We start from the raw sequence: 16,813 nt of genomic DNA on the forward strand, positions 1-16,813 counted from the left end.
TCGCGGCGCCTTAGACGACTGGGCCACCCGTGCCCCCGATATTCCACAGAATAATGTAAAGTTGTGACACTTCACACATCAAGTATATCAATATTGCATGTATGGTTGTCCCAGTGCGCAGCATGGCCATGCTAGATACGACCGTTACCAATACAGTGTTACCATGACACCATGTCACTGTTCCTGTTCCTTTTTACCCCGTGGCGTCCATTGGGCACGCCAGAAACCTATGATTGTGGGTTCGAATCCCGGTTCGCACCGATTATGTTTCTAGGTTTGTCAGCACCATACCCGTGCTCGTGGGTTTCACCGAAGTGGCAAACGTCCTAGACCTGCATCACTTCGGGCTTTCCTCCCACATTAAGCTGACACGTCGCAATATAACTGGAATACAGTTAAAAGCAGCGTTGAACCCAACTCACTCACTCACTCATTATTACCCCTTGGTGATGCCGGGGCAAAACAGCTGCCCCACGTTTGTCATCTGAACCCACAACAATGAGGTGATGTGTGAAATGTCTGATTGTCACCGCACTCCGGCGACGTGGGACGTTGACCAAGATATGAACAACTTGCTGGTTGGATTCATACATTCGTATTTACAAAAAAACAAAAAACTTTTGCCATGGTTGGCGTAAAATGACATTCATTCACTCTAATTTCAGCTCTTGTCTTAACCGTCCCATGATGTGGTGGGGGTATTAATAAGAAACTATAAGTCAAATAAACTTTCCAAATTGGTAACAACCTCTAGTTCCAGGGTGAGGTGATGAGGTGAAACGGGGTATGCAGCGCTTTCAAGAGTATTTCACTTATACAGCGACTTGCCTTAACGTGTGTGAGTGGCTGATTGTACTAGTACGGACTTCTGTCGGTTTTATAGCGCTATCCCACCAAGCCGTACTTTAACACTGATACCTCACCGAGCCGACCAGTGCTTGTTTTAGTCGCTTAATGCCGAGCCCCAGGAAGGGTAACAACAAGTACAATCGCTTAACGTTTTTTGGTATGTTGCGGCCAGGGTATCGAACCACCGACTTTCAGTCTGTAGGCCGACGCTCTACCTACTGCACAACGGTCGCGGTTGTGTATACACATGCGAGAAGTTGGTAATATATGTGCACAAGCAGTCAACACCAGCATTCAAGAAGCAGTTTATTTAGGAAGGAGACCATACATATAACAACAATATAAAGTTCAAAGCTTTTTTTCTATTTGGAGTTATTGTCACAAAAGTTTTTATATAACAGTCATATGTTCACTAAAATGACTGCGTTGAAACAGTACGTATATGCCTGAAATTAAATGAGAATAGTCACAAGCTATGACAAACGTCCTTGTTCAGACAAATATTTTCAAATTTATATCCATCGATGGGAACAAATACATTAAATCATTCAACTGCATAATATTTAATCCTTTGCAAACGGCAGTAGTGTAAATTAGTTTACAGAGGTTATTGGTTACTATGATAAACTAGGCATGATTATGTTGTATCGTCCACACCTGGAATCCTGCAGTTGTGAGGTGAATGATAAGAAGTCACACCCAGTCATCAACATCCTCTGCCATTAGTTTAGCCTTGAGCTCTTTGGCTTCTTTGATGGCCTTCTTCTTCTCCTTCTCGATTTCTGGGTTTGTCGGCTCAGGTGGAGGAAGAACTGCTTTCATCTCTGTTTCGATTCTCTCTATTCTGCTCTTCACCTTTGTGTCAAATTCTCTTCGCTTCTGTCGAACTAGAACAGCAATTGAGGCAGTGGCAGCTTTCGCTTGCGTTGCCAGGTCTGCTTGTTTTTGAGATATTACATCCCTGTCCTTTACTGGATCCAGTCCAATCAACTCCCCCAGACTTGCAACTTGATCCATCAGGTGCTTCTGGGAGACTTCGACATACATCTCAGCGAGGTTATTAACCATGTAGGCCAAGGTGTTGGCATCGGCGGCTTGTACATAGATCATATCTCTGAGCATGTCCGACATGGTGTACTTCAGGCGAAGCTTTTTCCCCTTCTCAGAGCTTTGCAGAAAATTCTTCACATTTTCATTCATGCTGCACTTGATAATGTTGGATATTGTTTGGAAAAATCTCACCAATTTTCCCCACTGGGTTCTGACTTCACCAATAGCCTTGATACCTCTCTGCAATAAGGCTTTGATCTGGTCAAAGTTGACCTTGTCCAGCTGGATCCGCCCAAGCTCGGTGATAACTGCTGCGATGTCTCCACTGACTTTCTCTAGCTTCTGGCTTTTTTCCTTGAAGTCATTCCTAACAGTCTCAAGGGTAGATGAAGCTTGTTCAACCATAAATCTGGCTTGTGCACTTTGTCTTGAAGAGGCTGATCCAGATTGTCCTTGCTCATAAGACGACATCTTTGGGGTTGGCATCAGTACTGGCTTTGCCCCAAATGCTATTCCAGAAAACATTGTCAAAGCTTGCATCTTTCCATCCAACCTATCTGCCACCACCCTCGCTCTCTCTCGTTGTTTTCCCCCTCCTAACAGTTGCTTGTTTGCTATCTTCAAAATCTGGAGCAGTTGAGACGCGTCCTCTTTGATTCCATCGAGTCTGTTCCTACCCACTCCTGTGTAGGATGCAAGAGAACTGATGACGTCATCAAAAATCGACTCGACCAAAGTCAGATTCTTAAGTTCTTTCCCCTCAGAAAGAAAGTTAAAATTTTCCAGGATGCTCTGTATACAGAGATCAATTCTTGGAAGCTCCAACGTGAGTGCATCCTCAGACGTTCCTGTTTTTGATATTGTCTTATTACCAATGTCCAAACCACCAGAAGCATTTATTGCATGCACACTTGCGGCAACTTCACTTGTCTTATCACCCTCGACGCCATTACTAAATATTTTCAATGTGAAAACATCTATGACCCCCTGTACTGCTGAGAGAAAAGATTTGCCTAGTCCATCCACGAAATCCATCCCAACCATTTCCCATCCAGAGGGCATGGAGTCCATGGCATTTTCATATGACTCTTGAGCCTGTCCAAATAGATGTTTCATTTCTTTGTACTCCTCTTCAGCTTGCTGTTTTCTTTTTTCTAATTCAGCCTTGCGCAATGATTTTACTCTGATGTCCTTTTCAGCTTTGCTAATCTTCTCATCATGCTTCCCCTTTGTAAATGTGCAGGCTTCTTGAAGTTCGCCTATCAAATCCATGACGTCAGAAAACTGTGTTTCCACTTCCTCTGCCTTTACGAGGCAGGTATCAGTAATCCTCTTGATGTTAGCCAGAATATCCGGAACCACTTCTTGTATTTCCTCATCAGATCCTTTTATGATAAACTGCAAAGATCATATGATCACAAGGTGAAATGTCCGTACTATATGAAGAATGTCAATTATAGATATGTTTTTTTAGATAAAATAAGGGATTGAATGTGTAGTGGTAAGAAACACTTTTGGTATTGTGGTCACATTCAATTATTTGAATTACCAAAACGCATCATATTCACTAATAAAACATGCAGAAAGGATGCTGGGATTATTTTGTCAGCCATTCATCGCCATTGATGAAAGAGAAGAATTGGAAACTTTCTGTGGAACAAAAGTCATCATGGCGAGAGATTACATGACAGTAGCGTATAATTGTAAGAAGTTGGTATGATTGTGACGTGAAACGCATTCCCGACTGTTTTCTAGTGATCACAAAAAATAATTTTTAGTGTGATTTCAAGTATACAGAATATGCATGTGTCACAGTCATGGAAGACGTCTCGACGTACCACAGGGGGTTATAACAATGTTTTCATTCACCTCATACAAATCCTTATCTGAGTGAAATGAGACAGATGGATATTAGAAAATACAAATGTTTTCAATACAAACTAACAATTATGAACTCAATAACGCGTCCATTCTCATTTTCCTGTTATATATAACGTGTCACATGTTATAAACGCATCATGAAAACGCGGTGCCTTTTGATCAGTTAGGAAATGAAAATGATCTAAAAAGTAATTGTTTTTTAACCTATTAGTAAATGAAACTTTATGTATCTACCTTCACAGTGTTCCTGACATGGCGAGGTATCTGCAGCGTAAGAAGGCGGATCTGGTCCATGTTTTTGTTGGCCTTGTTGAAGGCTGTCCATCCCTGGTTGGCGACCTGAACAATGCTTGTCCTCAGTGAATCAGGGTACTTCGTGTATTTGAAAGCAGATCTGTCCATGTGTTCTGACACCAGCGAGACGTCCTTGTCCAGCGTGACGAGCACCAGCTGACCCAGGAGACACACCGACAGAGGGGCCGGGCTCAGCATCTCCTGCCAGTTCATGTGAGGCCCGAGGACCAACATCATGTCTTCCTGCAATTTCATTGAAAGTTATATTAGCAAATAAACAACACCAGGTGACAACAGTAGTTCCAAGTATTACATTACCCATTACATAACACTTTGAAAATTTGAACTTCTTTTGTCACAGATTTGGCAGCAGGAATTTGTCTAATCTTAATGTTACAACTTTCTCTGAACGGCCATGCATACATAACGTTTCGACTGATATTGCATGACTATCCCATGACGATTCCTTGGTTGAATACGTCTCAGCTGCCCATGCTTGACGTAATGAGGATGGGGACTACGAGTGGTCACCTGGCTGATGGTGCGTCATCATGCCCTATGGGCGTGGACAGTCCGCCGTGATACAGCTGCACTATTTCTAACTTTGATTCAATATTCAGTGTAGTAACTGGCACTTACAGCTTAGAGAGAGTGAGTTTGATTTTACGCTGCATTTAGCAATATTCCAGCAAGGGACACCAGAAATGGGTTTCGCACATTGTACCCATGTCGGGATTCGAACCCGGGTCTTCGGCGTGACGAGCGAACGCTTCAACCACTAGCCTACCCGACCGCCCCTTTACAAATTAGAGAGTGGACTTGTGGACCACCTCATGCTCATATCGCAAGATGTGACAATATAAATATTTACCTTGGCATCCGTTGAGCTCATCACTCTTTTCTCTGCCTTTGCAATGTCCTGTCTGCTAACATCCGCCATGGCGAGGAATATCTAGTAATAATAATAGTACGACCTGTCTCAGTTTTCTATCTATTTAGGTTTAACTGTACTTCTTTTTGAGCAATGAAGTTTAACAGTATCACTCCATGTGCGTTAACTTTAAACCGAGCTAACTCTTTTCGACAATATGATATGTTTTCACTCCCTAATCCTTGAACCATCTACAGTAAACTACGGTTATAACGAACTCAAAGGGACTACTATTTTCAGTTCGCTATAACCGTAGTTCGATAAAAGCAAATATACAGCATAACTACAGCAAATAGTCGGGACTAAAAAGTAAGTTCGTTATATCCGTCAGTTCGTTATAAGCGTGTTCGTTATAACCGTAATTTACTGTATTTTGAATATCAACGTTTCGCTGAATAATGATTATAATGGTAGGTCAAAGTGTTTAGTGTAGAATTCAGTATTCCACAGGTAGAACGTATATAAACATACAGTTATGTTCTTGCCACCATAATATAACATCAGCAAGAATTGCTCTGGTGTCCTTGTCTCCAGTATCCCATGATCATCATTGGTTGCACAATTAAACTTTTGAAAAAGCTAAATTGAAATACAGTAAATGAAGCACAAAATAACATTTTAATGTTAAGTTTTACAAATAAATTAGTTTACAAAAGACACAGCAGGCAGGTTATCAGTTTGGAACCATACACCAAATAAAACCCACAAATCTTGTGATTTAAAGGGAGCTAACAACAACAGAAGGCAGCGCTAAGGGAAGTCGTTACAAAATAAACACCCAAGAGGAAGTGTTTTATCTCATTTAGAAACCGAAATAACAATCTGAAAAAATATTTAGCAACAATTTTATTTTTCAAACACTCTTTCCATGAACCTTACGAAACCTTAGAATATATAATATCTTGCTAGCGTGCATTACATTCATAAAGATAATCTGAAATGCATTGTGGTTTATTAACCTATCTGTAGCCTAATGATTCACGAAGGTTGCAAGTTCCATTCACTGACATGAAATGTGTGTAAAATCGGTGGTATTTTGTTGTAATACATAATACATGTCTGTTTTCAAAGGTAATTATATCATGCAATGCTTTGACGAAATACTATTTGAAGGTAAGTGCACAGGCATGACAGATTTTGAAGTGCTTACGCATTTAATGGAAACATTGTTCTGCTGAATGTTGAAATATTTGCAATTCGTAATATTTAGTTGGATTAATCTTTTTGGCTTAAAGGGTTTGTACCTAAACAGATGAAATTCGCTTCCGATAGTTGTTGAATTATATAGCGGGCAAAAGTTCTAAATTCTAGGCAAGGTAAATATATACTTTTGGACAGATGGAACAAATTCAAAGTTGGTGTCGTTTGCAAGGTATTAATAATGCAAAGTTAAATATTGTACTTTGGATTATTTCATTGGTCCACTTTTGTATGTTAATTTATGTCAAAATGTTACCATTGATTTCGTTTATACATCTTATTGGATTCTCTTCCGAGTACTCTATATACCATAGAATGAGTTGTTGCGTTCACTGGCTAACTTAATGCATTTGATATGTATGTTTCCTATGATATTTTAATTTTCAAACAAACATATTTCGGAATTGTACGTTAAAATAGGAACAACCATAACATGAAAAAGCAGGGAGTAGGCAGTCAAGACAAGATGTTTTATTGTACTTAAGTATTTGACAAGTGGCAAATTTGTGTTACGTGGTCGTTTTAATAAACAATACAAGCTCTTGTTCCATTTACTGTCATTGACTTAATACCAGTTACTATTCTTTTATTTCGATGTAGATTTATTCCTAGCTATTCACAGTTATCAACTATCTGCAATAACCTTTTCCAAAGAAAAAGGATAGTTTTTGTCTTAACTGTTGGGCCTCCTCGAAATGTTACAATTTTGTTTTTTACCTGTCGAAACTAGGACATCGAAAAAATTATCATTCTCAATAATTATCATCAAATCCCGAAGATGTATTCCTCATCTTTTCGCGGCAACAATGATTTCCTTGTAAGTGATGTCACAATTTAATATTTCAGAGTCAAACACGGGATCGTATACATCATTCATGTCAGAATCTTGGGTTTCCAAATTGATTCGTATACTAGTAAATATTTAAAAGCTGAAACAAACTATAAAAGTCTGGTGGTTTTGTTTATGCACGTGCTTATTTTCATCTTTTAAGGAGCTCAGGAACCCAGAAACCTATGATTATGGGTTCGAATCCCGGTTCGCCTCGTTTATGTTTCCAGGTTGGTCAGCACCATACCCGTGCTCGTGGGTTTAACCAAAGTGGTAAACGTCTGAGACCTCCATCACTTTCCTCTCACATTAAGCTGACATCCCGTGATATAACTGGAATAGTGAATTAGGAGATAAACCTACGGTGTTTTGAACTTTAATGAAATAGCTCGATAGATATTTCCAAACACATGGTTTTTGTAAGAAAAGGTTTAATTTAAATAAAAGGGACAAAACCCTTTCAAAATTCATGAGAAATCGCTTCAAAGAGCAGAGTCAATTGTACAATTACGACATTATCATGAGCATGCTTCCATAAATAACTATTAAGTAGTTATGATACTAGGTATCCTGTCCCCCCGCTGACACCCATCACAAACACATGCAAAAGCAAGTCAAGTGTTCACCTGAAACAACACGGGAACATATGGGACAAGTGTTAATGGGAATTGCACCGGACATCATTTTTGTAACTGATGCGTAAAATTTTGAAATATCCTCCACATGTCTACCATAAATCGTTTTGAAAGCTTTACTGAGGCCTTGAATGTTGTTACTTTAATCAAACTATTTTTCAGCAGGAGTCATATGACGGTCTTTGAAATCTTGGGCGTAAAAGCATGCTCGATTGTGTCTCAAAAGTTGTGAAATATTGACAGCAAGGGCTGGGGGGCTGCGGGAATGTTGATCGACATAAAGCAAAAGTTAGCTATAAAGTTGAAGCCATGCCTCTTGTCATACAGTCTTGTGGAGTGTGTTTTGTCACTCTGAATCTTTATACATGGATATAAATATGAAACAGGCGAGGAGGTCTCACTGGTCACTTAATTTGAGGTTAAGATGAGTGAATCAGTGGAAGGGAATTAGCTATTTGGTGGTCATTAAACGATATCAGATCATAGATCTAAAGCTTAAGTTTAAACTTCTTGGCCAAATTACTTCGTTTTGACTTTGCCAGTTAGCTCTAAACAGGTATCAGAAGAAAAATGGATACCCCTATTAACCATTCAGAATCAAGCATTCTTCAATGTCACGGTAAAATGTATAATATTCTCACGTAATGTCTTATGTAATTGATTATTAAGCTATTCCATACATTTCTTAGATGTCTTGGGTTCTGTACATTATTCTGCATTTGAAGATATCATTTTAAAGAAGCAATTTTCTTTTTCAATAGCTGTCAAAAATACGATACTATCAGAAACACTATGTATTTTTCCACACATGGGTATGATTTAAAAACTATATTACATGAAAATGGTTCAGTCAGCAGTTCTATAAACATGGATATTCTTCAATCAGTTGACGATTTCATTGTTAAAAGCAACAAATTTGAGTAGCTTTGATTGTATGCAATGGAAAACTGCATTATTTTATTTCAGGCACCACTGACTTCAATGTTTTGGATTCATGCAACACTATCGTTTAGCACTATCGTGTGTAGAACCAGTTGTTGTTAAGTTATTACCTGGAGATTTATTTACATAAGCAATGTTTGCTTGTTTACCGATCCAGATTTCTTTTGAAATAAAAATATGTTGAAACCAAATCAAACTTTATGTTCAAGGCGCTTTCTGAGGCCACATACATTTATGTTTAGAAATTTCAAAGGGGTAAGTGGTATTTTGGTCAGGGCACTTTCATCAGAAATTGCATCATTACCTTCACCCCCATCGTCATCATCATCATCATCATCAACATCCTCATCGTCCCCATCCCCATCATCACCAGTCGTCTGAGACGTCACAATTCGCTGTGCTGAATTGCGTCTCTTGGGCACGCCTGAAACAACAACAACAACAATTCCATTAACATCCTCTTCAACAACGACTTTTCTGGCAAAACAAACAGTATTGTCAACACGTCTTGGCATTGCGTTGTTTTATGCTTTGTTAAAACTTCTAACTGAACCTGTGTCCAAGTCTTTGTTTCTGTCAGGTTGGTAAAAGGGATTCAATTACAATTTAAGACGAATCATTTCAATTGAAATTATGACACCATGTTTTCGAAAAAAGGCTGACTGTCGGGGAGAACGAGTAAAAAAGGTAACGCTGCCCAGGGTTTTACCGGACGTTTGAATGATTAAACTGAAACAAAAAAAATTGATTTATCTAAGATTTCTCATGTCAGAGAGCGGTTGGGTAGCCTCGTGGTTAAAGCGTCAGCTCGTCACGCCGAAGACCCGGGATCGAGTCCCCGAATGGGTACAATGTGTGCAGCCCATTTCTGGTGTCCCCCGCCGTGATATTGCTGGAATATTGCTAAAACGGCGTCAAACATAATTACTCTCCCACTCCATGACATATTTCTTTGCTGCCGATAGGACAGGACACGCAGACTATGTTCGAGAATATCTAGTGTCATCACGTATTTTCAGTGATCCATTCATATACATTTCGTTGCAATTTTGCCTTTTACGCTCATTGGAAATTTGATTTGTCGGATAATCCTGACTTGTAATTCGCTGTTGATTATCAAAATACATTATTACAGCTAGTCTTCGGTTTTAAACTAGATAGTTATCCATGTTCATCGATGCTGATACAAGACTAGTATGAAAAGAAGATTTCTCGACACGTTTCTGAAATTTCGATGAGCCTCTTGTTGTGTCACTGAACGACATATTCGACTATCGTCAACGTTTACCTATCTGCTACCAGGAGATCTGCCATTGAGGGTCTGCACCAGTGCAATATGAATTCTACTTACTGTTTTCCGTAGAGGATTGGACAAGACTGGACGTACGAGAGAGCATGCACCGTCTTATATACAACTGCAAGTGGGATTTCTGAGAATTTGTGGGATTTCTGAGAATTTCAAGAACCAAAGAATTACGAATTTGCACCGTAATCTATACCGAAATAGCAGATTGCTATATCCTGTGTTTGCTGGTCACGTGTGCAGGTCCGGTGTGTGGGGCGGGGAAGGAGGGGGCGGGGTGACAGTTTTAAATCAATCTGTTTAAAAGGTCCGTTTCAGAAACATGTCACAAACAATGTCGTTGCAGTATTGACAAGTATCATTGTTCTTAGTCTGTTAATTCTCACACGCTTCTACACGTCCCCAAGAAGAGCTCCTTGTCTCTAAAGCTGCACATACACTCTCAGCATGGTTTTGTTTCTCTGTAAACAGTGTGCATGTCTTTGTTGTGTTTACAGGTGGGCTACCCTCAAACCGAAGAATGAAAAATGAAAATACCGCATGCATTGATGAGTACACACACACACACTCTGGGTGAAATAGAGTGTCCGACCGGACAATGTCCCAAGGCGGTGGACTCCCTAAATCTTTTAAGATCAGTTTGTTTTCATGCATTGTTCGGCCTTCAAGAAACAAAGTTCATGTACTTGTGATCTAAGTGTGACCATGTGTTCGAGACGGTGTGCTAACACAGAAACACATGGCTAACACAAAAGTCACTTTAATTTGTATTCTATGCTTGGACCAAGAGAGAACTCCATAAACCTAGTCAAATAATCGTGAATAAAATACTGGCTGCCTCAAAAAGCTTGTAGAATACTGCCTAAAAGTTCATTCCCCTAACACGCGTTGAGAACGCGTGTGCAGCGCGTGTGCAACCCGTTGAGCACGCGTGAGTCACCCGTTGCACACGCGTGTACCATGCGTGTAACACGGGACCGGGTTTCAGTTGAAGTTGGAAAATATATCAAATGAATAGTGAGATAAATCAAAACAGTGAGATGTGAATCTTGAGTTAATGAGCGGCCATTGACCTGTGTTCACCAGACCATGAACACAAGGTCGGTCCGTCTTAATTAGTGTTCTGTTGCTGGACTTTTATGGCATGAATCATTCCACGAGGGTCCAGTCTAGCCATTGTGGCTACCCGACAGTAGAACAGTTGTGAGTTTAGAAGCGAGTTTATTGCTAGGGGAATCCCCGATTTGTCACGATTGTCGCGGTTTGGTAATGCTCGCCATTAATAAAGTGATTGTTTGTGGATTGCGAACATATTCGTTTTAAGTTTTGCCCACGTGCGTCATTCAGGGTGACTGCAAATATATAACGTTTTTCGTTCGCCAAATTTATGCTTTAGATAGTACAATTATGATAGAGATGTCACCACTACTAATGTCTTATTTTTTCACGTAGGGATATGTCCCATTTCCCCACTCCTCACTTTCTGTTTTGTATTTTGTAAGAAATAATAAGAGAAAGTTTTGCGTGGGATTCTAATATGTATAACTAATTCTAAGAGAAGATTGGTAATGAATATGAACAGGCATTTTGTCTGACTTTGATAGAATTTGAGATCTTCACAATCACCGCGTGTGATCATGTACACATAATCTCGTTAGGGTTTGATATTTTTACATTTGCCCAAGAGTATTGTTAGGGATACCAAAGGTGACAGTTTACTATTAGAGGAAATTGGTTGTGAGTACTTATACCATTTGGACAGGATATCTTTAAGATTTTAATCCTTTCTTTCTCTGTGGGTAATCCTTTCACGTTGATGGAAGGAAGTCACTCAACCAGGTCATGACAATGGTTATGCGCAAGGCTCGGAATCGCGAAAAGATCACTGAAGGTGTTGATGGAGGCTGGACATGCAGCATACAGCATTTCCAGTGTAGGCTGGCACCTCGTCTTTGTTAAACTCGGTATTTAAAACCTTGACCATTCACAGGTGCATTTGTCTATTTACAATGAAGTTGTTTAGCGTTACCAGTATTTCTATACTATCTCACTGAGTACTTGTTAATTGGTCACTGCAAGTGCCTTAATTGTTTAATTTTCTGTGAACTGAGTTTATTCACATGTTAGCTTTCAAAGGTTGTGATGGATACTTGTATAATCCTCAGTTGAGTTTACTCACTAACTACAGTGAGCGTTTTGACATGACTTCTATGTTTGTATAAACACTGTAACTGCTAAAAGAGGCGTAAAACCATGCTCACTCACAGTAACCGTTAGTCCTCTGCATTGTGCTGGCAAATTGGGGATAAACCTGTGACGATCAAACTTAGTAAGAATCCTTGTTTATCTGTGACATCTTCCAACTGGTGACATTTTAGTAAACTTGAAAAGTGATGATGAATGTTAATATTCATATTATTATAGTTTTTCAAATTGTAAATAAAAATTTGATAAAATTGTGCTACTCTCTCTGGAAAAATGTATTGTCTGTGGGTAAGTTTATATGTCACGTCACATCATTTTTTTTCAGTTATATTGCGGCGAAATAATTGCCACATTTTGGGACTACATGTAACATGGCTGCTTTTATATTTCTTATAAGGTGCTTGACTGCCTCAGTAGTGCATGATCAAATAGAATTTTTATTGTGTAAACAAATCAGTCAAGTTTGCAACAATAGATGAATAATTTGATGAATTTGGACCGCAGTTACCGATTAACAACTTAAGACATAGAGACAGGTAGTCGATATATAACAAACGTTATGGTCCTGTTAAGACGATTGACAGTTAGAACGTTGGAGTAAATGACCCTATATTGTAGGGTCGATCGCTTTTGACATGTTTAAACTCACTTTAAGGCATATGACAAGTCAAAGCTGGCCGCCCTGATTACGTTCTTATGTTTGACAGCAACTATGCCCGTGGATTTCAGAGAAAGATATGATTTTTACCTTGATGTTATTATAATAAGCGAAAATGTCTTCAAAGTCCACAGTTTGTTTAATAGTACAAAAATAAGTGTGTAAAAAATCAATGTTCTCTTTTATTGAACACAATATTTGAACTGTATTGCTGTAAATAATCTAGCCTGCTGTCTTTGTAACTTAAACATATTTATGTTTGATCTTCATATGCCACGTCTTATGACCTCTATTATCCCTGCTGACGCTATCATAATGTTCAATTTCAGTCTGGCACTCCAAGCGTGAATAAGCATTATACATGTGTTGATAAGCCACACTGATGCATATACTTTTTTTTTTGGTAGATATGAAACATTCTAGCTAGTTAATTGTGGATACATTGGGCACATATACATAAGAAAACCCAGTGACCGATGAATTGTATATAACTACTCGCAGCATCTCCTACCAAGTGGACACTGCCAATTGTTTACGGGTGGGACAGATAGGTGGGAACCAGCACTATCTAATGTTCTCATCATAAGTTCAAACAATGAACAGTTACCATACATTTGACCTGACACGGTTGGGGGCTTTGTTAAATATATGGATTATATAACTAAAAAACAGATATGTCACAATATGTAGGGAGGGAGGGAGTGAGTGAGTATGGCTTTACGCTGCTTTTAGCAAATTCCAGCAATATCACGGCGGGGGACACCAGAAATAAGCTTCACACATTGTACCGATGTCGGGAATCGAACCCGGGCCTTGAGCGTGACGAGCGAACGCTTTAACCACTAGACTACCCGACCGCCCCAAATGTGTGGGGCATCGTTTATAGTTTTAGACATTTTCAATCTGCTACAATCATTGGAATTTATGTATCTTCCATCCTGATGTTCTGTTTAGATTAGAAATGTTGAAAATAGTGTGTAGAATAGTTATTGATTGCACTAAAACTTGAACTCATTCAAAGGTTGAATAACGCAAATGCAGACAAAGATTATGTGAAAGATACATGTATCTATCTATACACATGCACTGATGCATACCCATAACCTTTTACGCCAAGCGCCGTGCACTCAAGTATTACATTCTCGGAGAGCGCCCTGCCTTTCCGGGGAATTATGACCTTGTGTATGTGACCTACATGTATTAATTCCTGATCAAAGCTGTCTTAGCGATAAGAGTGATGTAAATGTGTCGAGGCGAAATGAAGTCTGTTCACAAAGCTGTAACTTAAGTTTACGACAAAATATTAAGACCTGTCTAAAGAGTGTACGGTGGGTAAAATGATGGCCAAAACATATGATGTAGACATATTTTCATTTCAGAAATGAAATCTGGATTGGTAAACAAGCAAAACATTGCTTACATAAATACCGTTTCAGGAAAAGGAGTTTAAAGTTGGTAACTTTATATAAACATGTGAAATTATTAACTTATACATATATATGTACAATATATGAAATAAAATTTATTTATTATTACTACTATTCAAATCTTACTTTTGACAATTAAATCGAGGGCTGATGTAAGAATGTCCATGCTGATTTCGTCACTAAATGAAGAGCAGTTTTCTGTTTATGGCTATGGGTGTAAAACTACATACAAGTTCTAATATTTGCATAGTTTCTGCATGTGAATTGAAAATGTAAAGGATCTTCAAAATGATGCCAACATTTGCATTATGATCTTTCTGATACATGTGGATTAAATTTGTGGGCGTAGAATTCGCTGCAACGGAGCCTGGGGCTACAATGCATAATTTGACAGGATCTAGAACCGAAGTTTAAGTTTACATATTTGTTTAGTGTCAGCGCCATTGATTAAAGTGTTAAATTTTCTTAATGAGCAAGCGTTAATAAAGTCCTTCCGAAGAGCGTTCCACAGTTTAATGTATCAAGTAATTACTCCTTACATTTAATCTGTATTTATATCGACCGCCTCCGTGGTCAAGTGGTAGAGCGTCCGCCCGTAGAGCGAAAGGTCCGGGATTCGATCCCCGGTTGCGTCATACCAAAAGACGTTAAAAGATGGTACTTGTTGTTACCCTGCCTGGCACTCGGCATTAAGGAATTAAGACAAGGACTGGTCGGCTCGGAGTCAGTATACTGTGTCTGAGTGGGGTAACTGCGGCATGGTATCTGAGTGTGCTAGCACTATAAATCGGCATCAGTCCGGACTAGTACAAGCAGCCACACACACATGTGCATGCACGTCGCTATATAAGTGCAAAAATCTTGGACGCGACGTTAAACCCAATTTCACCTCACATGTATCCGTATAGCTTCAAGCCAAGCTAAATGTGGGCGGTGGGGTAGCCTAGTGGTTAAGGCGTTCGCTCGTCACATGTTCGATTCCGAACATGGGTACAATGCGTGCAGCCCATTTCTGGTGTCCCCCGTCGTGATATTGCTGGAATATTGCTAATAGCGGCGTAAAACCGCACTCGCTCACCCAAGCTAAGTGTAATTTGTTCATTATTTAATTTTTTCGCCGCCACCGCGCGAAGGCCTATCTTCTCTGAAAGGCGCCTGAAAGCATGTTTCCGTATATCAACACTTCTTATATCCGCATTTATCCAAGTTTCAGTTGGACAAATTATATCATATGACTCAAATTCTTAATTTCAAATATCAAATTTATCCTTAAGATAGTTTGGCTCTATTGTATCATGTTGGACCACAAAACCAGGTGTCTTCCACTTGCACTTTCAAAGCACTAACAACAGATCCTGGCGCACACCGCACAAACATCGTTTTTACTTTTAAGATCATATTTTTTTCACAGCGAGTCAGATAACAGATGATAGCTTAACAATTCATTCAACAAAAAATCTTACGTGAAAAAACAAACTTGTTTCGTTTATTTCGGTTGAAACACTATCAGTGTGTTTCTGTGCTATCTCGATGACTGTCACCCTTTCTTGTCAAGGGCATTAACTTATAGAGTCTATTAGACACCCGTAAGGAAAAATCGATACAGTTATCTCCCCTGATAACTCTCAACTTCCGGCGCGTATACTATAAACGAAACAGGATGGATGATGAATACGTGACACTTGTTTATGAATAACAACCTCTTTCTCCTTTACAGATGACCCATATCAAATATATATATATATATATATATATATATATATATATATATATATATATATATACAAAAATGAGGTAAATGTTCACTCCGTGTACATGTAATATATAATAAAATAATAAAGCCCACGTTAGTCCATCAGTTTCATACATAGTACTTTCGCTGTCTCATGACAGCTCTTCAGTGAGACAGCGAAAGTACTATGTATATAAAGAAGATGATGGACTAACGTGGACTTTATTATTTTATTATATATATATATATATGAATGTTCATATGTTTACAAACGATGATATTGATGTACAAAACTAACAATATTTTCACCATCATGACTACGATATTTGCTGGCAACAAACCAAAAGTCTCCATACCAACATCAGTCACTGGAAAAACGGAATTTGTCAGAAATTATTGAAATATAACAAAAGAAGCAAGCCATTCTCAGAGACCAATGATAACTTAAAATTACAAATATTATTTCTCTGTGATTTGAAAATCCCTCTTATCATCATGAGGTACGCAATCATAAACCACCGATGTTTTATGCAACATTAATGTTCTTAATTGATCAAATTTACACTGTTGAAAGTTATAAATATCATGGTAAAGACTGTAGTCAGGAATTTGGTGAGATACACAATCGGGAAAATTTGTCAATAGTTCTTTTAGGCTACCCACCATGGCTAATGGCTAATGGTAATAAACAGATCAATAATTAACTGTACATGTACACATTATGATTAAGAACCAAAACTAGAATGTTATCGTGTTAAGCGGCAAGTGGGTGTCTCATGGCGAAAAGGTGTTACTTTGTAGTTACCACTTTTGTTTTGTAAGAGGAACCTCATAGGAGGACACTGGATATCTTTCCAGCATACGTTTTTCAACGAAC

The 16,813-nt window shown here is 38.8% G+C and overlaps 1 protein-coding gene across 1 annotated transcript; it reads right to left on the minus strand.

Annotated features, from left to right (window-relative positions):
• Positions 1 to 1,221: 1,221 nt before the first annotated feature.
• On the minus strand, positions 1,222 to 9,982 carry LOC139459098 (uncharacterized). Its single transcript, XM_071240543.1, has 5 exons — positions 9,963 to 9,982; positions 8,916 to 9,035; positions 4,946 to 5,026; positions 4,015 to 4,317; positions 1,222 to 3,297 (listed from the first exon to the last, which is right to left on the minus strand). Exons 2-5 carry the CDS (start codon positions 8,976 to 8,978, stop codon positions 1,543 to 1,545), a joined length of 2,202 nt encoding a protein of 733 aa, XP_071096644.1. The 5' UTR covers positions 8,979 to 9,035; positions 9,963 to 9,982; the 3' UTR covers positions 1,222 to 1,542.
• Positions 9,983 to 16,813: the final 6,831 nt, after the last annotated feature.

Source organism: Haliotis cracherodii, unplaced genomic scaffold, assembly GCF_022045235.1.
Source record: "Haliotis cracherodii isolate W230 unplaced genomic scaffold, xgHalCrac1.p SCAF_13, whole genome shotgun sequence".
Taxonomy (NCBI): Eukaryota; Metazoa; Mollusca; class Gastropoda; order Lepetellida; family Haliotidae; genus Haliotis; species Haliotis cracherodii.